At 35.8% G+C, this 22,349-nt stretch overlaps 6 protein-coding genes across 13 annotated transcripts; all 6 read right to left on the reverse strand.

Moving 5' to 3' along the window:
* Positions 1-152: 152 nt before the first annotated feature.
* LOC132200235 (sodium-dependent multivitamin transporter-like) lies at positions 153-4,495 on the reverse strand. The gene is made up of 13 exons (XM_059625554.1): positions 4,364-4,495; positions 3,425-3,699; positions 3,277-3,370; positions 3,161-3,226; positions 3,051-3,102; positions 2,741-2,808; positions 2,527-2,681; positions 2,118-2,258; positions 1,852-2,070; positions 1,619-1,790; positions 1,219-1,305; positions 980-1,152; positions 153-921 (listed from the first exon to the last, which is right to left on the reverse strand). Exons 1-13 carry the CDS (start codon positions 4,367-4,369, stop codon positions 645-647), a joined length of 1,785 nt encoding a protein of 594 aa, XP_059481537.1. The 5' UTR covers positions 4,370-4,495; the 3' UTR covers positions 153-644.
* Positions 4,496-4,516: 21 nt separating this feature from the next.
* On the reverse strand, positions 4,517-6,202 carry LOC132200238 (uncharacterized). Its single transcript, XM_059625563.1, has 9 exons — positions 5,995-6,202; positions 5,913-5,937; positions 5,648-5,820; positions 5,407-5,595; positions 5,121-5,162; positions 4,933-5,032; positions 4,793-4,884; positions 4,716-4,737; positions 4,517-4,662 (listed from the first exon to the last, which is right to left on the reverse strand). Exons 1-9 carry the CDS (start codon positions 6,040-6,042, stop codon positions 4,604-4,606), a joined length of 750 nt encoding a protein of 249 aa, XP_059481546.1. The 5' UTR covers positions 6,043-6,202; the 3' UTR covers positions 4,517-4,603.
* Positions 6,203-6,296: 94 nt separating this feature from the next.
* Positions 6,297-11,753, reverse strand: LOC132200236 (kelch-like protein 7). 7 transcript variants are annotated; one of them, XM_059625557.1, is made up of 9 exons: positions 11,540-11,753; positions 11,279-11,408; positions 10,993-11,120; positions 10,735-10,933; positions 9,002-10,438; positions 8,543-8,664; positions 8,222-8,349; positions 7,970-8,168; positions 6,297-7,814 (listed from the first exon to the last, which is right to left on the reverse strand). In XM_059625557.1, exons 6-9 carry the CDS (start codon positions 8,651-8,653, stop codon positions 6,714-6,716), a joined length of 1,539 nt encoding a protein of 512 aa, XP_059481540.1. In that variant the 5' UTR covers positions 8,654-8,664; positions 9,002-10,438; positions 10,735-10,933; positions 10,993-11,120; positions 11,279-11,408; positions 11,540-11,753; the 3' UTR covers positions 6,297-6,713. The 7 variants fall into 7 exon arrangements, with proteins under 7 accessions (XP_059481540.1, XP_059481538.1, XP_059481539.1 ...); XM_059625555.1 differs by having other exon boundaries at positions 11,279-11,411; XM_059625556.1 differs by having other exon boundaries at positions 11,279-11,430.
* A 3,749-nt stretch (positions 11,754-15,502) lies between these two features.
* Positions 15,503-16,386, reverse strand: LOC132201415 (uncharacterized). Its single transcript, XM_059627572.1, has 2 exons — positions 16,168-16,386; positions 15,503-15,871 (listed from the first exon to the last, which is right to left on the reverse strand). Exons 1-2 carry the CDS (start codon positions 16,220-16,222, stop codon positions 15,576-15,578), a joined length of 351 nt encoding a protein of 116 aa, XP_059483555.1. The 5' UTR covers positions 16,223-16,386; the 3' UTR covers positions 15,503-15,575.
* Positions 16,387-17,437: 1,051 nt separating this feature from the next.
* On the reverse strand, positions 17,438-19,698 carry LOC132199521 (BTB/POZ domain-containing protein 6-like). Of its 2 annotated transcripts, XM_059624320.1 has the most exons (6): positions 19,465-19,698; positions 19,240-19,393; positions 18,950-19,083; positions 18,687-18,885; positions 18,016-18,558; positions 17,822-17,959 (listed from the first exon to the last, which is right to left on the reverse strand). In XM_059624320.1, exons 2-6 carry the CDS (start codon positions 19,375-19,377, stop codon positions 17,951-17,953), a joined length of 1,023 nt encoding a protein of 340 aa, XP_059480303.1. In that variant the 5' UTR covers positions 19,378-19,393; positions 19,465-19,698; the 3' UTR covers positions 17,822-17,950. The 2 variants fall into 2 exon arrangements, with proteins under 2 accessions (XP_059480302.1, XP_059480303.1); XM_059624319.1 differs by having other exon boundaries at positions 17,438-18,558.
* Positions 19,699-19,833: 135 nt separating this feature from the next.
* On the reverse strand, positions 19,834-22,038 carry LOC132199520 (BTB/POZ domain-containing protein 2-like). Its single transcript, XM_059624317.1, has 5 exons — positions 22,000-22,038; positions 21,748-21,899; positions 21,435-21,562; positions 21,171-21,369; positions 19,834-21,050 (listed from the first exon to the last, which is right to left on the reverse strand). The coding sequence occupies exons 2-5, from the start codon at positions 21,886-21,888 to the stop codon at positions 19,947-19,949; spliced, it is 1,572 nt and encodes a 523-aa protein (XP_059480300.1). The 5' UTR covers positions 21,889-21,899; positions 22,000-22,038; the 3' UTR covers positions 19,834-19,946.
* Between the last annotated feature and the right edge of the window lie 311 nt (positions 22,039-22,349).

The raw sequence follows: 22,349 nt of genomic DNA on the forward strand, positions 1-22,349 counted from the left end.
TTTTTTCCGAATAAAACTAGAAACACACGTGATTTGGTAGCACCCTGGCGCCGGTGAGTGGCTGAGAACTGGGTAATGAAAACACTCTTTTAAGGGTGGGTAAGGTTTTGTGAATGATTTTAAAGAAGAAGGTAATTAATTTATCAAAATATCAACTCACAATCACGGCCGTAATAATGACTTTGCATTAATTTTATTCACAATAATGTGTAAAATTACTACTTCTATAAATTGTCATAATTTTTTATGTTTGTTTGCCTTCGTGAAATATACAAAACAATATTTGTTTTGGAAAGTTATATATATTTAAATTACACACGCAAAACCCTTGGAACGCTTATTTCTATATTTTTAATCCAAATCCCATAAGCAGACATTGTAATTTATTTACACATATTTTTAATTTTTAATAATTCAATATTTTAAGTTTCAGTATTTTCCCAAAATTTTAAGATTTATTTCAAACCAATGAATTTTCCTGGATATTAAATTCGTATCTCTAAAGAAAAGCCTTTATTTTTGCGCGCCATACCGTGAGTCAATTCACATCCATTTGCCTCAGGCTATATTTATTATTTATGCTTTGGCCCACATAATAAAGCCAACAAATCGATCAAAAGTTTTTGAACTCTGAACAACTTACTTTATTTAACGTCTGCTAAGCAATATTTATAATTTATTGCCTCCTCACTAAGAGTGACCAGAGGGTTTTTCTCGGGCATTTTGTCGTCCTCGTCGGCTGGAAGGTAGCGTTGGATGACGGGCGAGAAGAGATTTCTCTTGCGGGGTCGCTGGTCCTCAACGTCCGTTTCGCAGAAGATGCTGACAGGGTAGCCGACGGCGAGCACAATGGCCGTACCAATAACCGTGTAATACCAGTAGGAGATGCGGAAGATGAACCACACGCCAGAATTGTCGTGACTTATTAATCAAAATTAATTTATAATTTATTGCCGAAAAATAAAAATTAAATACATACGGTGCGTCAAGGATGGGAATATTGTCTAAAAAGAGGGTTCTGTTTTCGGCGCAGGTTTCCGTTGAAACTGGCAGAATTGGATGGCGCAAGGCTCCGGTGAAAAGGGCTGCCTGGGCACCGAGGACAATCGTGCCAGTCACGACAAGAGATAAGATGGAACCAATCAGGGCGCCCTTTCACAATTCGATTTTAAAATTTGGGATTTTTCTCAAGATATATTTAAATTATATTAAATTTACTTTGCTGGTTGCCTTCGGGAAAAACATTCCAAGGGTGAAAACGCCAAGAAGTGCACCCAGAGTAATTCCTCCCAAACTTAAAGCCACCTATAAAATATAATTTAAAAAATATAAATATAAACAAAATTTAAAAAAAAAACTGCAAAAAGAAATAGTTTCACAAAATAAAAAAAGCAAGCGAGTTTAAATGTGACTATTTTAAACACGTAATTCACCTCGTTTTTTTTTTTGTCAGCGTTTTTAACAAAAAAATTAGAAAGTAATTTATATAAAGCAGAAATTATACCTTTTATGAAATGTTTTTTATTTTTGCAAGTTTAGATTTTTCGAGATTAATAATTCTCATTAATTAAATCTTGAATAATTTTCTTCTCTTTTTCAATATCTAAAAAAATCGTACCTGCAGCACACCTCCTAAGTGTTGCACAACAAAGACGAGCGCCAGAGAAACGAAACCGCAAACGGCGGCCGCAATTCGCAGCCACAGAATTTTATTCTCCTTTGGCAACCAGGGCGCCAGCAAGTCTTCGACCAGAACTCCTGACAGGGCATTCAATCCCGTCGACATTGAACTGCACGCAAAGTTATTTGCTCTCCAACTTTTTGATTCATTTTGAAAGATTTTGTATAAACCTGAGAGCAGCACTGAAAATTCCGGCGACGAAAAGTCCACCCAGGCCGGGAATGTGTCCAGCGACGTCGAGCACAAAGAAGGGCATCAGTTGGTCATGGCGCTGGATTTTGTGAGCGGCCACAGGGTCGCAACCTTCGTAGGTGGCGAACAACAGGAGACCGGTGGCGATGCTTAGCGATTTGAACAGGACAAGACCTGTGGCGAAACACGCCAAGCACCTTTGGAAAATAAATTTTAAACAAAGATTGAAAACTAAATTTTTTACTTGTAGACTGTTTTCAAATCGGGAACTGCCAGGTAGCGCTGCACCATGCCCTGGTTTGTTGTAAATGGAGACAAATAGTTGAAGAAACCACCGATCAAAAGGGTCCAGAATGTGTGACGTTCGGTAGGGTTGGGGTCAAGGCTTTAAAAAAATATGAAAATATTTACAGCTAGTAATAATAAAAAAGAAACAATTTTCAATGAAACCAAATTTTAAAATTAACAATAAAAATAGTTAACCCTCCAATTAGATGCACTCTTTCTAAACATAAACTTTTCCCTTATTTTATCAGCCAATTGAATTTGAATATTTTATTGCTGCTGATATTTGTGAAAATGAAAAGAATTAAGACTTATATTTAAATTTTATCCACTCCATTCTACCAAAAAATTATTTTCAGAATATTTACTTGAAAAATTCAAGTCTGTGTCCTCTTTCACTTGCTCTCCAAACATTGCTCCAGCCACCAATGTTAATCAGGCCAATCACAAACACGGTTATCATCGCGCACATCATAAGTACTGATTGAAGCGTGTCTGTCCATACGACCGCTTTCAATCCACCCTGAATTATCAAATTTTTTAAAGAAAGAGTTAATTTGCATTAATTATATTTTAATTTACAATTGTTGTGTAGAAAATGCAAATCGCCGAAGCCACTGGCACCACTAAATTGACGTCGATTCCAGTGACTGAAATTTAAAATTCATTTCAGTATAAAAATATCATGGTGATTTGAATTTATATTTGACTTTTCCTTGATTGGCTTTTTATTGTTTTAGAAAAAAGAATTTCCTGCCTTTTTCTTAATCAATAAAACACTCACAAAAAACTCATTGAGGAAAAGCCGATTTAAATTCAAATCACCATTAATCACCCTCGATTGTGAACTTCTGCAGAAAAAATAAAAATATCACATTGAAAATTTTCCTACCTTGGCTGAACGCCAACGAGGGAATATAAATTATCACAGGTATATAAGCCACCTAAAGTTTTGAACAATCTGCGTCATATCATAATAGTTTTGAAACATATTTTTCTGACCTGTGAGATAACAAAAAGAATTGAGGCCATTTTCCGCACTTTTGTGTTGAAACGCAGTTCAAGGTACTGGAATGCAAGATTTTATTAAAATTGATCTTTCAAAAATGGAAACAAACCTCGTAACAAGAATTCAACTGCAAATTTACAAAAACTGGTATGTACAGCATGGCTGCCACGAAACTAGCCAGGTAGCTCACAAGCAAAACGCACCTGATTAAAAAAGGGTGAAATACTTTTCTTGATTATATTTTGAACTTTTCAAACCAGTATTGAGTTCCGTGCGTGTAAATTTCGGCGGGCTCGCCTTGGATGGTGATGCCCGAGATGAAACTGGCCACCAGGCTGAGGGCCACCGGCAGCATGCCCATGTTTCGGCCGCCCATCAAATACTCCTGGGTGCTGTTTTTCTTTCGGCCGTCGCACAGGCCAAAGTAGCATCCGATCACCGCCGACGAGGCCAGCATGGCCGAAAACACGGCCAGGTCGAGGCTGCCCATCCGCTTACTCACCGCCACCAAAGTCACACTCGACGAATTCACCTTTTTTAACAAGTCCGTTTTTTAAATCATTCTCAAATCTAGATATCCGAAATTTAAGGGTGGCCAACTTCATTTACATCAAATTAAATTTCTGCTTTGGTTACACCAGCTATAATTAATACAAACCAATTGAATGTGTTTCGACCGTTTTCTTTTTCAAACCTGGATTAATTGTTTTAATTAAATTCAAAGAAGTATCAGAATATGCAGAGATCTTCAGTGTTTGCTTTTCCGTTTATCATAAATTAAAAATGAACACCGATTTCCACTTTTTAATGGAAAATTTGTAACTATTAGGTCGCATCGCAGCTCATGAAAAAAAAATTAAAAATTTGTTTAGTTTATATGATTAATTTTTAGATTTTTTTTTATAAGTCATGGAAATTAAATGGTGCTCGGAAAAATAAAATTGTCCATATATTATTAAAAAATTAAATCGTAAATTAATTATGTCTTTGATAATTTAAAATTTTAATCAATTTCAATCCTTGGGTCTAAACTTTGGGCAAATGGGGTTAAAAACAAAGTTTTTAGCTCAATACATGAGCATGACACTTAGTTTAACTTATTAAATTGGAGAAATATTACAATTATTATTGTTGGTCATCATTTTTTGCACTGCTCCACCAAAATTGTATTGCCCATCTTAACATTAATTACTTACGTCCATTATAATTTGCGTGTATCCCGGAGATTTTACTTGGAATTGTGAGACGCAATTTTCGCAAATGCAACTTTTAGAGTGTGGCGCGAGACTTTATCAGATCGCTCTGCGTGTTGACTGATGAAAATTTAATTTATTGCGAGGCACTGCAGCCAAAGTAAATAATTGTTTCCAGTTTTCGAAACAAATGCACGGTGTTTTTATTTGTATTGAGCATGATGCATTCTTTACATTGTCGTTTCAAAATTTAAAAGGGTCACACAGCAGAAGTTGGTCCTTTTGTAACAGGCAGAGGTCGTCTAAAAAAAATTAATGAGCTTATTTTTGTTTCCATAAAACTTTTGAAAACAACCTTCAGAAAACGATGGGCAGCTCTGTTTTTCATTTAGATTCACAGTTAATATTTTTTAATAAATTACTTCATTTTACCAAGAGTGATGTCCTAATTGCACACTGCAATTGGACATAGGGAGCCACAGCGCACGTTTGAGATTGGTAGGTGATTGAATTTTTTTGGAAACCTAAAATATATTATTCGTAGGGGAATTTTTAAATATTTTTAAATATACTAGTTGCATCATTTTTGCACTCGAGCAACGCGGATTTGAACACTTCCGATAGCTTCAACTTGCTGTTTTTCTTTGCAACATTCTTGGCCTCCAGTTGTCGCTGCAAGGTTAGATACAAAACAATGTTGCACTCCAATTATTCGCTACTTTTTATTTCAGCAAACAATTATATGAAAGTTGACTTTTACCGAATTTCCACGGAATCTTCTGATAAGGCATTCGCTGCTACACTGAAATACATAAATAATATTGCTGCATTTTTAGGAATCGCTTTATTGCTGCTTGGGGGCTTGTCTTGATATATCTTGATAAGAGATTCGGAGAAAAAAACATCGTTTTCTCGCTTGCTTATTACGGCACTTTTGATATTTAATAATTTTTTCTAAATATTTTATTAATATTATTTTGTTTTTCATGAAAATATCTTAATATAAAAATAAATATGGATAGTATTTATATAAATGTTATTCATACAATTTGTGCTTTGATGCTGGAGTTCAAGTTCAAAAGCGAAAGTTTCTTTGACGTTTGGTCCTGCAGCAGATTGAGCGAGTACTGTAAAACGTGGGAAGGAAAAGAGTTGCCCTCAGACAAACTACATTTTTTGATGTCCAGTGCTTGCGAAAGGGTTCTATTCAAGTCTGGGCAACATTCGTCGATTCCCTGATAAAATTATGTTAAAGTATTTGAAAATTTTGCAAATATTTTAATGGACATTGATTTTTGAGGCGGCGCACTTGATTTCAGCTACTTGAAGTTTCGCGGCGGATCCTGCGGATTTCTCAACGACCTTTCCAGACTTTTGCTTCTTTTCAATACGATCCCTGATTTTAGAAATCAATGCTTTGATCGACTGCCTCTTCTCTTGAATTTTTGCTTTCAAAGAATCTGTTTTTTTTTATAGTAATTTCATAAATCATTCTAAATTTAGTATTGGTAATTTATTAATTATTTTAAATAATTTGTATGTATTATATTACCGCTCTGTGCATCCAGTTGGGTGAACTGCAAGTAAATTTAATTTTTCAATTATGTGTTGTTCAAGCACAACATAAGTATTACCCAAACTGCGCAAATAATAACGAGAAAGAGCCACTTGGTTGGTGCCATGATATTTCGCTGCTTTTCACGGCAGTTCTGCAAAAATCAGCGCTGCGCCTCCATCTGCAGCATGGGATGCTTTGCATGATGTTTCCTGTGGCCGGACAGGAAGTGAAGGGAAATAGGGCAGATAATGGTATTGCTCCGTCATATAGAAATCGTCAGAATTGTGTTTTAATTCTATATCACTCTATTTCACTATATGGGAAAATGTTGGTTCAGATCAAAATAAAAAAATGCACAATTTTAAAAGTTCAATGCTAATTAATTTATTGCGACAAATCCATCAACAAAATGAATAAATGTTTAAAAGAAAATCACTATGTCAGGGTCACTAAAGTTAACTTCTCATGAATCATTACAAAAATTCTTATTTTTATTTATAATGTAAATAACATTATTTTTCTACCCCGGCCGAAAGGAAAAAATTTAAGGAAAATTTTCACTTTCCGATTAATAGATATCCACTTAATTAAAAATAAATCAACTAATTTAAGATTTAAGATTTACCATACTGTCCCAATTTAAAAAGAAATTAACACGGGCTAGACCTATAATTTAATATTAAGTGCATTGACGTGCATTTTGAATGATAGTAAGATCATTTAATTTATATGCCTAATTTGAAGTTTTTTAATTGAAATGTGATAGATGTTAACAGTAATTGTAACAAACTTCCATTATCGAAGAGGCTCTTCCCGTTCTTTACTTTTTTTAACATTCTTGCGAGTTGCGGACGTTACGGCAGGAGTAGCAGGTGGCCTTCTAAAGCCAAAGGGGTTGAAATCAAAAGGAGGCCTCAAAATGACAGACACTATAGGGTTGGCACTATATGGGTAGTCGTCTTTGCTAAATGTCATTTTTACATCTCCTTCTTTAACGTAATTTAGCCGTGGACTGTTCGAATAAAGTCCAAAATTGTTGAAGCACACAACAACTGAATAACAAATTTCTGGATCCAATTGTATTGGCATTTTAAAATGAATATCAAAGTATTTTCCAGGCCCGTAATTGGCTCTTCCGACATAAACTTGACTGCTTAACAATTTTTTTAAATCAGGATTATACACTGATATTTGTATTTTCTCGGCGTACGAATCAATTTTTTTAGTTATCAAATTCGGTCTTTTTACTTGCGTTTCCAATCTGAAACCAGTCACCATGGCTGACTGGGAGAGCTGCAAGTCCACTTCAAATGAGGTCGGCGACTCATAGGTTTTTGCCAAGTGCTTCGAACAGGGCTCAATTGGGCGCGTACAGAACACATCGTCTTTGTTTTCTTTTCCTGCTACATTATTGCTAAAAGGTTCTCTTTTTCTGATTTTCTTTTTTGTTGCAAGATCCGGCTGGCGCTTTCCTTTGTGTTGCTTGTCGAGGGTCCTTTCCCTCCTATGTGCAGATTTGTGATCCCGTGGAACAGTTACCTTGCAGATGTGGCTTGGCAATTCTTCTAGTGGGTAATCCTTGGTAAAATATTTGAGCACCAGCTTGGCATCCTCATTTGAAATTAGTCCACTTTTATCAACATGTGTGGAAAAATCGGCGGAACTGAGACATAGAAATCGCAATTGACCGAGCCAAGGTCCAAGAATCCGTTTTGCATCATCAGAATTGAAAGGTTCGCCTCCATTTTTATGCTTGGTCCACTTTTTAACCGCCTGCAGTAGCCCTATTTCATGAACTTTCAGCTCTTGCTTGCTTAACATTAACTCCAAAGTGGCATGGCTGCAGGAGAGGAACTCTGGCGATTGCAAGCACTCGCTTGTTTGTGCAACTAAATACTGAAAAAAAAATTTTCACTTCAATTTTTAACGATTTTTTAACGTTTGTTGTAAGTAAAAATTTTTTTTTATAGCTAGCAATTCGTCGTTCTTTATTGGCAATCCTTACCATCATACACATTTAATTTTGGTATAAAAAATGTTTGTTAACTTACTTTTTCTGCCAAGGTACTCAGATTTACACCTTTATTGGAGTAACTTAGCAGAGTCCAAACGCTGTCCTTGTCTAAATTGTTCTGTACGAAATCTTCACACTCTATACACAACTGATTCATTTGGTATTTGGTAGCCACCATGTGTATTTGAATGGCGCTTGCAAAGGATTTGAAAACAATTTTGTCGGTGTATGCAAATCTGGAAATATTAAAAAGTATTTTTTAAGCATTTAAAAAAATGATTTGGTTTACTTAATTATGGCGGAGAAAATTTCTGGGTCCACGTCACCCACATCGAGAGACGACAACATTTCACCATCTGCTTGGGGCTCGAAGGCACAAGACAACCTCCTCATGATCATTTTGTGGCAGTGAAAAACCTAAAATATAAACATTTAATTTGTCGCAGTGTTTCAGATCTATTTTTTTTATAAGATCATTTTACTCGTCTCTTAAAAAAGAGTGATGAAATAATTATAAAAAATTGTTTTACTAGTATTTTAAATTTTAGAAAATTTTCATGAGAACGCGCCGATTTTTTTTTCAAATAATCAAGTAGAAATTTATGTTAACCTGTTGATTGTGATCACTTGTGACTGAAATTTGCAGATCGGTTCCAAGCTTCCTTTCATACATGTACCAAAGCTGATTTGGGAGTCTACGGAGCTCGTCGCGCCAATCCATTGCAAGCAATGCTACAGAAATAATAAATATTTTGAAAATCGGTAATTTTTTATTGCTGATGGAAAGTGAGAAATATAAACAAAATAATTAAAATGGGTTTACATTTCACATTAGATTTCTTAAATTAAGAAGTGAGAATAATTGTTTAAAAATTAAATAGAAAAAGAAAAATACTTGTAGCGCTGTAGGTGGAAGAAAATGCCTATGTGTGTTTAAAGCCAGCTTACAATTTTTTCCAACTGAACTGAATTTTGCTCGAGAGGGCAATAATATTAATCTTTCTCATTTGAGAAAGCAGTCGCGATTAACGTTTCAAATTTTTTTTTAAATTTTAAATTCCACTGTTACCTTGATAATTTATGCTTCTTGATGATAATTATGCACGTATGGAGCATGTCCAATATATAGAGACAACTGAAATAACAATCTTCATAAAGAGTGATGAAACAATATTTTTAATCTATCTTTGATAATACAATCAAAGTGACTTTGAAGTGGTTTAAGTTTAAGTCACGGTGTGGGTGTGCCGAAATTAGCAATTTGGCAAAAAGTCCTGCTCGCGAAAAGAGAAGGCAGAGGCGTCATCTTCGGAGTAAAGCCACAAGTATGTATAAATATTTTTTTTTAAATGAGCACCGATAGGCACCATGCGTTAGAATAAGAAAACAGGCTTTCCGTCGAGAAATAATGTTTTATACCATTTTATATAAATTATATTCAACGAAAGCTTACAAACATAATATAACGGCCGCAATAGGGTTGGCGCTCCGAGGACAATTTTCGTCTGTGTTAAATTTGACTTCCATACCATTCTGTATAACGCGATTGGGCCGTAGGCAATATTTGTAACATCCAGCATTGCTGAAGCGCACGTGGACCGAATACCAAACTTGTGCTTCAAGTGCTACAAGTTTTTTAAAACGAATGACAAAGGTTCTGCCCGCACCGTAATTGGCACTTCCTGTGTAGCCTTGACAGCAAATAAATTTTTTTACATTGGTATTGTAAACCGACAATTGCACGTTCTCTCTGTATGTATCAATTGTGCTGACCAAATCTGGCTTTTTGACTTGCGTGTCCAATCTGAAACCAGCGAGTAAGGCTGACCGGGAGAGCTGCAGGTCCACTTGGAAAGAGGTAGGCGAATCGTAGAGTTGCGCAAGGTCCAAGTGAGCAAACTCAGGGTGAAGCAGGCGAGTGAAGAAGACCTCATTTTCACTTATTGGACTTCTGTTTGTGCTCGGGGCTTCTTTGAATCTTTTCCGCTTTGGCTTTTTTTGAGCGGCGAATTTTTTGCGATTGGACCGCCGGTGCTGCAGGCAAACACTCTGCGCCTTCTGTTTTTTCATCTTCCTCTTCCTTCCGCACTTCAACTGCTGCATCGCAGTTTACTTTGAAAGCAGCAGAACAAGGTTTCCTTGGGACATCAGTCGTGCAGATGTAACTCGGTAATTTTGCTTGGCCTTTGGTGGACAAATTTATGAGCACCAGAAGGGCGTCCTCGTTTGAAATAAGTCCACTTTGAGCAACGTAAGTTGAAAAATCGGCAGCAGTGAGGCAAAGAAATCGCAAGAGGCTGATGCAGGGCCCAAGAATTCGCCGGGCTGTTTCCGAATCGAAGGGTTTGTTGCCGTTTTTGTGCCGAGTCCATTTTAATACCGCCTGGATGAGCTGCAATTCTGTGGCGTTGATTGATTCCTGGCTGAGCAGCAACTCTAAAGTCGTTTGATTGCAGGAGAGGAACTCAGGTGATTCCAAACAGGCACATGTTTGCCCAGTTAAAAACTGAAAGATTCACATTTTATCAGAATACGAAAGAAATGAATTGAAAATTATTGTGTTAGTGTGTTTTATTATCCCACGCCTATTATTAAAGCTTGCAGTAATTTATTTACAACTCCATTTTTTTTCTTCATATATTTATATTTTTTTATCTTTACCATTAAAACAATTTTAATGCCCTAATTTATTTTTGAAATCTCTCTTGACGTAGAAAATGTAACATTAAGTGAAGTCTGCTGTTTTAACCAAAAAAATTTAAAATATTCATAGTAAAAAAGGAATTAATTTCAACACATTACATAGTCTGTCAAGGCCGTCAGGTCAGGACCTTTATTGGTGTGGCTTAGCAGGCTCCACACACTGTCCTTGTCTACTTTGTTCTGCATGAAATTTTCGCACTCTTTGCGCAAATGGTTCATTTGATAATTAGAAGCAACTCTGTGGATTTGGATTGAGTCCTTGAAAGATTTAAAGACAATTTTGTCTGTGTAAGCAAATCTGGAAAATAATATTTATTGTAAATGTTACGTTCACTTTCTAATTATTTATTCATATACTTAATTATATAGTCGAACAAATCTGGGTCCATATCTCCCACGTCCACGTACATGAAATTCTCGTCATCATCTTGCAACTCGAAATTGAACGACAACCTCCTCATTATAGTTCTGTGGCAGTCAAAACTCTAAAAAAAGAAATTTTTCTCGCTTTATAAAAAATCTCAAAGGTAGATTTAATAAAAAAAAATTTTAAAGTAATTTCATGATTTAGTTTATTTTAGTCCAAGATATTAAAATAAAATAAAATGTAAAAAATATTTTATAATCTAAAAAATGTATTCACCTGTACTTTCTCATCGTTCGTGACTGCAATTTGAAGATCAGTGCCAATTTTATTTTCATACATGTACCATAATTGATCTGCAAGACTTGGGACCTCGTCACGCCAATCCATGGCTGTTGATTTGGAGCCACTGCTACCCATAACGATTTTCACTAGTTAGTATTAATTGGAAACTTGATTATTTAGTTTTAAAATTGGAAATTTTAATCTCATATTGAAGTAGTATCACTTTTGTGTATTTCTTTTCAATGCCGCGCTTACCTTATTTGATGTTAAATTGAAACGTCAATAATTATTCACGAGCAGCTCGTTGGAGAAATACCAAATAAAGTAAGAATGTTCATTAGTACATAAAGGTGAAAAACCAAAACTTATTGCAATTTTTATCTTCTCATAAAGATAACAATCACAAACGTGACTTTTACATGCTTTGAGTCCGGGTGTGGGTGTGCCGACTTTTGCAATGGCAAAAAATCCTGCTAGCGAAAAGAGAAGTCAGAGGCGTCATCTTCAGAGCAAAGCCAATATTCCTTTGAAACTGAGCACCAATGAGCACCATTTACTGTGATATGACAACCGGCTTTCCATCATAAAATATTAAAAGGACATTTAAAAAATTTCATTTGCTTTATTGCTGATTGTTTTTTGATGATAATATATATTTATATTAATATATGTAAAAGAATTTCAGTGTAAAATAATAAGTTCAATACTTTTTGATATTATACCATTTAAAAATTAATGTTTGCGAAATCTTCGAAAAAAGTATTCATACCTATAAATTTTCATTTTATTACATAATATAATATGTCGTCTGCACTTTGGGAGACTATTTACAGGGCTCTTCTGTTCAGGTTCCAATTTTGGGCCTTTAATTAGAGGACAATTGCTCTGCTTAGAACTTTTTTACTTTTACATATGACGGCAGGACAGGCAAGTTCAAATATAATATCTATTTTCATAACAATGTGCAAGAGTCGTCGAGTGGTAGACGAGCATTTCGATAATTTGAATTAATAGAGGTGAATTTTGAAAATTTGAAATAGTCCTGACACTCAGAGGACTATAGACGTTCGTCTAAGTCACATAATGCGGCATTTTTCTGACACAATTAGGACTATTGACGTGGGACTAACTCAAAAAGTGGCGCCACTTTACGGCACATTGTTGAAACAAATGCGACTATTGACGTGGGACTAACTCATAAAGTGGCGACACTTCATGACACTTTCTTGACACAATTACGACTATTGACGTGGGTCTAACTCAAAAAGTGGCGCCACTTCGCGGCACTTTACTGACACAAATGCGACTATTAAACAGTATAGACGTGGGTCTAAGTCTCTCATTGAATTGCAAGAAATTCAAAATTACTGGCATACTTATTTTCAAAATTAAGGAATATTATTGTTTAATCTGTATGATGCGTCATGGGCAGACTCGCTACAGGCCTTTGGAATTTTACCTGGAGGCGTTGTTTTTTTCTAATTTGTCTTTTGGAAATTATTCATCGGGTTCCGCAGGTCAAAATTTTTGTTCCATATACCATAGAGATTGTTACTACGTACATTCAGAAATCTCTGTCGTCGTGATTTGAGTGCCCACCCGACTTTGTGGCTGCTTTTTACCACAGCCTGAAAGCCTGCATCTGTTGCTCTACCACGTTGTCGGCGCCCAAATCATAATTTAATTCCAATGTCGGGAGACATTACTTTAAATTAAAAAAAAAAGTATTATCAACAGAGTCCCATTAAAAAATACCGAAATTTGAAATTGCGTAAAATTTTTTTACGAACATCACCCATTGAGAATAACGCTATTGCTAATAATTAACGTTTGGAGAGTGCGAGGATGCGAATGTAGCACCTTCTTTCTCAACGGCGGCGCTAACTCAAGATGCAGCAAGGATTTGCGACAAATTTGCGAGCGTCTTGAGACACTGGCCATACATTTGTGCGAGGGAGGCTGCAAGATCAGTCAGTGGCGAGATCAAACACTGGAGGATCATGCGGGTGACGCCAGGTCACCTCGTTAGCACTTTGACGTGTGGGCTAACTTGTTGTGCATATACATTTACAAAATTGTTTGATTCGTAACAATATTTAAAGAAATTTGTTCCTTCATGAAATATTATTTATTATTCCTATCAAAATACTCCAGATTTATTATTGAAACAAGAAAGGCTAAAATTTCGTTTTGAATTTTGAGATGAATTTTGAATCACGAGTTTTTGACTGCTGCTAGTGCTGTTGTTAATCGAGAGCGAAATCGACCATTTGCACCCTTCTTATAAATTGGCCCGGCTGCTGCTGTTTGCATATGGGACATTCGGCCATTCGATTGTTGCCCCGGTGGCGGGGGTCGGGGTCCTGGGCAAGCAAAGTTTCCCTGCAACCAGCACAAATACCAAGGTGCGAGCACAGCACGAAGATAAACTCAAAATTTGCGGTCTGGCAGACCATGCACGGGTTCTGGCAGAGCTGCTGCTGTCTGACAGGAGGACCGCCAGGGAAAGGGCTGTGGTCGACAGTGGCCAGGAACTCGCTCAGTTCATGGGCCAAATCTGTCTTGTCTGTGGATTGAAAAATTAAATTTAAACAAAAAATTGTTATTTTCAATTTAAGATAATATCAGATCTGGTGTGTCAAAGTTTTGCATGCAGAATACACTTGGCAAAGATTGCAGTTTAAAAAAATTCTTTTTGACGCTAAATTACACAAATAATTGAATTGAAGGGCAAAAGTTAATGAGCAAATTTTTTATCCAAAATCTCTTTGTAAATTAAAAAAAAAATTGATGCAGTGTAACTAAAATTTCTCTTACTCATGGTTAAAGTAGCTTGCTGGCCGTTGATCTTGAGGGCCAGGATCAACTCCAGGTTTGGTAGTTCCATGAGCTCTGCTTGGCTTGGATGGTCAGGCCATGAGGCGGTAAGAACTTGGATTGTTTGACCTTGAAGTCCGATCACCACGAGGCGCTAAAGAGGACAAAACGAACGTGAATGAAAAGAATTGGAAGACAAGCAACGCAAAAGTCGCAGAGGAAATTTTTTTCAAATTTAAGTTAAGGAAATTAGCGTAATCAAGAATTTTTAAAATTCTTTTATTTTAATTTGATTCGAGCTACTAAAGTAATTAAGAAACTAAAATATTCACTAACCGGCTGAATTCCCGCCATGATCTTTGAGATATTCTCACTTTATCCTTACAAGCAGGGGGAAGAACGAATTTCTATCTGATCAAAATTCTCGTTTTTGAATTGCTGGCTTCGTTTGAAATTCACCAACAATTGAAACAAACAAAAGCTGATAAGTATAGTGACTTCGTACTGCAACAATAAAAATTTTGATTAATTTCTTTTTTGATTGTTGAAATTTCTTCCCTGTATTATTATCTTTTCAACCCACACGCAATGTTGTCTGATTCCATAATAATTTTCACTTAATTTGCAACTAAAGAAAAGTCCTTTCTTTCATAACGGCTTTATACTGTATTAACACAAAGCTACAAAAAAGTTAGCACTGATGAGCTCCATTTGCTGCAATATGACAACATGCTCTGCATCTAGATAAAAATATTATACGAAGATTGAAAATAATTGCATTTAAAATTTTTTTTGTTCTGTGTTTTTTCAATAATAATATGATTGCATGTAAAAATTTTTATTGCAAGTTAATTAAATAATACTACTTTTTAAATTAAATAATATACTATTAATTCACTAATCAAACAAAACAATAATATAATGCTATTAATAAATCCCACACTATTTTATTAATTGTTTGTTGTAAAATGATAAGAAAAAGCGATCAGAGGAAAAGTTATTTAGTATATAAAATTAAATTATTTAATTATTCTTTTAAATTGCTATGACCGCCAAACACAAAATTTCGTAAAACCACATTAAGTAACTGTGCTTCAAAAATTAACCATATTTAACTGCTTTTGTGGTCGGTATATTGTGGCAAAATATTCTACTTGGCAGATTTTTTCTCTTCTGGAACTTCAAGTTTAGCTTATTATAAAAACGGACATTACGAGGAAAAAATAATCGTTTTTCACCACATCAGCCGAGTGTTTAGAAATTTCACCACATCAGCTGAGTGTTTAAACAACTGTTTTATTCTTAAATATTGAAATTTATGTATTAATTTTTTCATTAAAAATGTTCTTGATTTTTATTATCAATATATTGCGGATTTATTATTAAAAAAGAAATGCCATTATTTCACTGGATTAGGCACAAATTTTGAATATTGAGAGATGAAATTTGAATCTTGAGTTTTCGGCTGATGTTTTTAGACAAGGTACACCCTGCTTATATCTCTGCCAAGGTGCTCTCGTTGGCACATGGGGCAGGCGGCTCTTCGATTGTCACCCTGGCCCTGGCGGGCGATGTCCGCAGCCAGCAAGGTTTCCTTGCAAGGAGCACAAACACCGACGTGCATGCACCATTTGAAGTAGTACTCAAATTTTCTCTTCCTGCAGCGCATGCATAGGTTCTCGCAGGGTCCGTCAGGGTTAACGGCAGGGAAAGGGCGGTGGTTGATGATGGGCAGGACCTCGCTCAGGTTGTAGGCCAACTCCGCCTTTCCTGTTGATTCAAAAATGGAGTTTGAAAATTTTTTATTTATTATTCAAGATAAAAAATAGCGATCGATGCAAGAAATTTTGCATAAATCCACGCGGAAAAGACTGTTTAATAAAATGTATTCAAATTTTAACGCCAAATAACGTATGTATGTAATTGATTGGAGTTAAAATTAGAAATGTTTTAACCAAAATCTTAATTAATTTCAAAAAATTGATGCAGTGTAGCTAAAAAATCTTTGAAGAAAACAATACACTCTTGTAGATGAGCCCATATTAATTAATTAACATCTTTCTTACTCATGGCTATGGTAGCGTCTTCGTCGTTGATCTTGAGGGCCAGGATCAATTCCATTTTTGGAAGTTTCTTGAGGTTTTGTTGAAGTGGATGGTCAGGCCAGGTCGTAAGAGCTGCAATTGTTTCATCTTGAAGTCCGGTCACCACAAGGCGCTCAAGGGGCTAAGGAGGACAAAACGAATGCGAATAAATTAAAGAACAAATAAATCAGAAGATATAAAATGCAATGCGAAGATGGTGGAAACGCAATAAGAGAAAATTTGCGCAAATTTGAGAATTTTTCAAAGTTCAATTTAAAATGATAAGCCAGCGCTGTCAAGAAATGGAAAGTAGGCACCAACCAAGAGCTGATTATGTGCCATAATTTGAGAGAAATTCTGACTCAATCAGGCAGTAAAAAGTGAACGAATATCTATAATTCAAAATTCTTGAACTGTGTTACTTTTGAAACTGACCAACAATTAAAATAAACAAGCTCAAAAGAATTTTAGTGAGTTCCTACTGCGCAGCAGCAATTGCTGATTTTGATTGTTGCGCGCATTGAATTCTTCATTATTTTTATTTTTTCATGTCTCAATCATATTTTTAACAAAATTCCTTTAAGGTGTTATGAGAAAAATCTATTTGTTTTATTTGTTTCAGTGGTTTACTTTTAGCTCTAGGAGAAAAACCCTTATCTCCGTAACTTTTAACCTTTTTGCCTTGAAAGTTTAATTTTTTAAGTTATACGTTCTGGCCTTTTCTGATATTGTAGAATTGAAATTGAGCAAACCGCATTGGAAGTTCCATTTATTAGGATAGTTATTTTAAATATTTAGAGATAGTTTGAGATCGTTTCATGCGTAATGAAAATAGAAAATTATAAAAATCACATCAACATGATTATTGATAAATCTATAATTAGTTGTATTAAAATTTTGTCATTTAATACATTAAAAATTATAATATAACGATCTGTTTAATGCCACCCAATTATAAATTAAAGCCCCAACCGTTAAAAAAAATCATTGAGTATTTAGAGTCAGCGTTTTATTAATATATAAGTGAATTTTGGCATTATGTTTGAGTTATTGAGGTAAAGTGGAGTGGATTCGATTATTTTTTCTGCAAAAAGTCCTGCTATAGCGATAAGAGGAGGCAGTCGTCCTCTTCAGAGTAAAGCCAATATTCTTTTGAAATACCAATTGCTGCAAATGAAATCATGATTTCTTTGAAAATATTTTAGGTAATCTGATGTTTAAGGAAAAAAATCATCGTAATTTTTAAATTTTATTTTGCAACCTTCAAATTTATTGATTCATTTTTTTGCTCAAAAAAAATCTTAGATAAATGCATTGTTTTTGACAAAGTTGTCATTTTGATTGTTTGTCTTATCAGACTCAATTAAAGCTCAAAATAGCCGCCATAATTGGATTTGCACTATGTGTACAGTTTTTGTCCCTGTTAAACTTCACTTCTACACCTTTTGTGTACACCAAATTTTGCCTCACGTAATTTTTGTAAAATCCAGGACAGCGCATATCAAAATAAATTGAGTACCACACATCTGCTTCTAGCTTCAAAGGTCTTTTAAAACGAATATCTAAGTGTCCGTCATAGTTTGCTGGGCCACTGTAACACGCAGCTTGTGTGAGTGTCGCATTCCCTTTCACATCAATGCATATGCTCTCTTTGTATGTGCTGGATTCAGTGGCATTGGCATTACGCAACAACTTGAACTGTGTTTCTAATTTAAAGCCTACTAAAGCAGCTCTCTTGGAGATCTTCAAATCCATGCGAACATTTTTAGGAGTTCTGAAAATTTGAGGAAGGTGGACAAATTTTTGATCAATGCGCCTGTAGCAAAAAACCTCGGACTCGTTGAGCTTTTCCTTGTTGGTGTCACTTGCTTCATCCTCCCAAGCCAGAGGAACTGTTGGCTCCTCTTGCTCTATTTTTATCTTTTTCGCTGCAATGGGACTTTCTGTGTCCTTATTTTTCTCCTTCAACAGGCGTGACACAGGATCAGAATGACCCGACTCTTGCCTTGGAGTGCGAATCTTGCAGACGTAAGGTGGCAAAACAGCTTCATCGCCGGTGTTCAAGTTGATGAGCACCATCAGGGCGTCCTCCTTTGAAATGAGACCACTTTGGGCCACATGCCTTGAAAACTCAGCTGGGGTGAGGCAGAGGAATCGCAAGTGGTTGAGGCAGAGACCAAGGAGCTCCTTGGAGGATTTTGGTTCAAGAGGGCGCCCCTTGTTGTTGTGCTGGGTCCAACGAATGACCGCCTGAATCAGCTCCAGTTCGGTGACATCAAGTTGCTGCAGGCTGAGCAAAATTTGAAGAGTTGACTGGCTGCAGGATAGAAACTTGGGTATTTGCAAACAGGCCTTTGTTTCTTGAGCAAGACACTAAAAAGATTAAATCAATCTAAATTCTATAACAATAATTAATTTAATAATTTTTTTAAGGATGATTTTTGTAATAAATCAATAAATAAAATATTTTTATAAAAAATTCAAAGAAAACTTCAAATTACCGATTGTGCCCATTCAGTTAGGTTGACTCCTCTGTTTGAGTAGCTAAGGAGATTCCACACACTTTCCTTGTTTGCTGTCTTCAGCATGAAAGCTTCTAAATCTTTTTTCAACTGGTGCATTTCGCAGCTACACGCTACTTTGTGGATTGGAATGGCCTCCTCGACAGTTGTCAACACCAGCATATCTGTGTAAGCATACCTGAAATATTCAATATTATGTGATTTTGCCCAAAATTAATCACATGGAAATATTTTAAGCTTACCTAATTACAACGAGAAAAGCTTTAGGGTCTGTGTCATCCGACACTGTCAAATTCACTTGTGACATGTGTTCTCCGTCAAACAATTTAGACAGCCTCCCCATAACCAATTTATGGCACCGGAAGACTTTCAACGCCTGCAACAACAATTGAATGAACTCAATTATTAAAATTAATTATTTTTCGGTCTTAGAATTTTTTAAATCAAATATTTAAATTTATTTTATTTCAATTTTTGTATCATATTATATATTTTGGTTACTTCAATTAATAAAAAATGTGAAAGAGCAAACCTGTTGATTCTGATGATTGCCCCTTACTACAATTGTGAGGTCTGTGTTCATGCTTTTCTCAAACATGAGCCACAAATGATCTACAATTCCACCTTGGAGCCTACTATCTTTTGTCTTCGAATGAGTGTTGTTAGCCATTCTTATTGCGATTGTCCTGTTGCAAAAGAAAAATTATAAAAACTCTCTAACATCTATTCTAGAGGAAAAGACAGAAATCAGTCTAACCTTGACGCCGCGGCAGCCGTCCAACATCAACAATTGCTTATAATTATGTCAAAATAAGCCCAGGTACCTTCAAAATTATGAAATTACATAAAACGTGAAACGTCGTATCCTTGTTGCTTTGTTTACATTTTCTAGTCTAGATCTAGACTAAACGTTCCAGAGCGCCCTCTTTATGAAGAACGAGGAAGTAAAAATAATAGGTATATAGTTATAATTGTGTACTGTGTGTATGTTTTATGCATAATGAACAAGATTAGTTTTTAAAATTTTTTTTTATCTACTTTACAAGATTTTTTAATACAGTCATTGAATAAATATGAATTCTATTATTTGCGAAATGTGAAAAATTGAAAGCATTAAAAAGACTCACAAATATTATTATTCTTTTATTCCTCAAATTTTCTGTCACAAATCTTAAAAACATTACTTGTAATGCCAATAAGCTGCAATTGTCAATGTTAAATTTGTCCATAGCATTTGTATCAGAAGCTTAAAATAGCAGCTACAATAGGGTAAGCATCTCTCTCACTGTAGTCATCCTTGCTAAACCTGACTTTGACGTCATCTTGTTGGACAAAATTTTGCCTCAAATTATTCCTATAAAAGCCAGCTTTGCTGTACCTCACTTTGACTAAATACCAGACGCCTGCTTCCAGTGTTCCCTTATTTTTAAAACGAATTTCAAAGTACTTATTTGGTCCATAATTGGCCATTCCTGCATACACCTGATTGCAGATCAGTTTTTTTGAGCAATGCACCGATATGTTGATGGCTTCTTCATAGGTGTTAGTCTTGATTGTGTCGGACCTCTTGACCTGTGTGTCCAATCTGAATCCTACCAATGTGGCTGTCTTGGACACCTGCAAGTCCACGTCAACTGAGGTAGGGGACTCGTAGATTTGAGCCAAATGAGAAAACTCGAGCTCTATTTGACGGACAAAGAAAACCTCGCATTCACTTGCCAATATTTTATTTGCGCTCGGAGCTTCTTGTTCCGCTTCAGCCAGTTCAGCCCCAACTGCTGGAATTTGGTTAGAGTTGCACTCAACTTGCTGTACAGTTGGCGATGACTCTGCTTCTGAGGCGATAGTTTCGTTTTTCCCATCATTCAGTGCATCATTATTGCAATAAGAGTTTTGCGGTACCAATGATTTGTCTCTCGGTTCCTCCTCTTCTTTTGAATCTGTTTCTTGAATGTTTTTCTTATTGGGCGCTTTTCTTGGCTTGTCAATCTTGCAGACGTAACTTGGCAATTTGGCTTGGCCTTTGACGGACAAATTGATGAGCACCAGAAGAGCATCCTCTTTTGACATCAGTCCACTTTGAGCAACGAACATAGAAAAATTGGCAGGGGTGAGACAAAGAAATCGCAAAAGGCCAAAGCAAGGCCCAAGAAGCTGCTGAGCTGTTTCAGGCTCGAAGGGTTTGTTGCCATTTTTGTGCCGGGTCCATTTTATAGCCGCTTGGATGAGCTGCAGTTCAGTGGCGTTGATCTTTTGCTGGCTGAGCAATAATTCCAAAGTTGCTCTGCTGCAGGACAAAAACTCTGGTGATTGCAAGCAGGAACTTGTTTGTTTGATCAGGAACTGTCAAAAAGCAATTTTCAATTAGAAGAATTGTTAAAAAATTTTGTTTGAATGATTTGCAATGTTTGATTAAAAAGTATTTTGTGAGAATGGTACACAAATTTATTCAAATCTATTTACCGAATCTGTCGACATGGTCAGGTCCAGTCCTTTATTGGAGTAGTTAAGGAGACTCCACACACTATGCTTGTCCACATTGTTTTTCATGAAATTTTCACACTCTCTTCGCAACTGATTCATTTGGTAATTCGAAGCCACTTTGTGAATTGGGATGGTTTCGTTGAAGGATTTAAAGACAATCTTGTCTGTGTATGCAAATCTGGAAGGAATTAAAAACATTTGTTAGAAACTGTGTAAATTTATTGCTATTTAATTATATTTTACTTAATTATGGTGAGGAAAATTTCAGGGTCCATGTCACCCACATCAAGAGACATTAACATCACCCCATCTGTCTGAGGCTCGAAGACAAAAGACAACCTCCTCATGATCATTCTGTGGCATTCAAAAACCTATGTAATCATAATAATTTTTTTAAGATTTTTTTATTAGTGCATAGCATTATGTTAAAAAATAGAATAAAAATAATAATCCAATAAATTTGCTAGACATTTCAAAAACCTTTTACTTTTAGGAATGTGAAAATTGATTACAATTAAAAATTAATTAAAATCAAGAGTCACACAAAGATTTTCACCTGTTGCTTGTGATCACTCATGACTGCAACTTGTAGATCAGTGCCAATTTTCTTTTCGTACATGTACCAAAGGTGCTCTGGAAGACTGTGGCACTCGTCTCGCCAGTCCGTGGCTTTCGAAAGGGAATTGGTACTGCCCATGGCGATCGCCACTGAAAAAGACAGTCAAAATCAGATAATTACACTTCTGGGGAAAAAACCAAACAAACGCTATTCAAAATTAAAACTTTTAAAAGACGTTACGGTCCGGACCACAACAAAAACAGGTGTTCAAAGTAATTGGAGGCTTAATTGAACCAAAGCAGTGCAGTAAAAGTATGTGAAGTACCAAAGTTTGTTTCTCTTCAATTCGAAGCTAAAAGTAATGATAACAAATAACGCACATGGTTGAAGGAGTGTTGTCAGTTCAGTGCAGAGTTGAAAGAAAACACCAACCTGCGTGCAAAGAGTGCAAAACTTGCAAAAGCAGAAAAGTCTAGCGTGAGGCGGGAGGCGCCATCTTCAGACGGAAATAGAAAACTTTTATAATTTATAGTACCAGTTTGTTTCACTAGGGGGGCGTTCTGCTTTCACAAATTTCGGATTTCCAGCTTTTATAACTT

Source organism: Neocloeon triangulifer, unplaced genomic scaffold, assembly GCF_031216515.1.
Source record: "Neocloeon triangulifer isolate White Clay Creek 2 clone unplaced genomic scaffold, ASM3121651v1 ptg000014l, whole genome shotgun sequence".
Lineage (NCBI taxonomy): Eukaryota > Metazoa > Arthropoda > Insecta > Ephemeroptera > Baetidae > Neocloeon > Neocloeon triangulifer.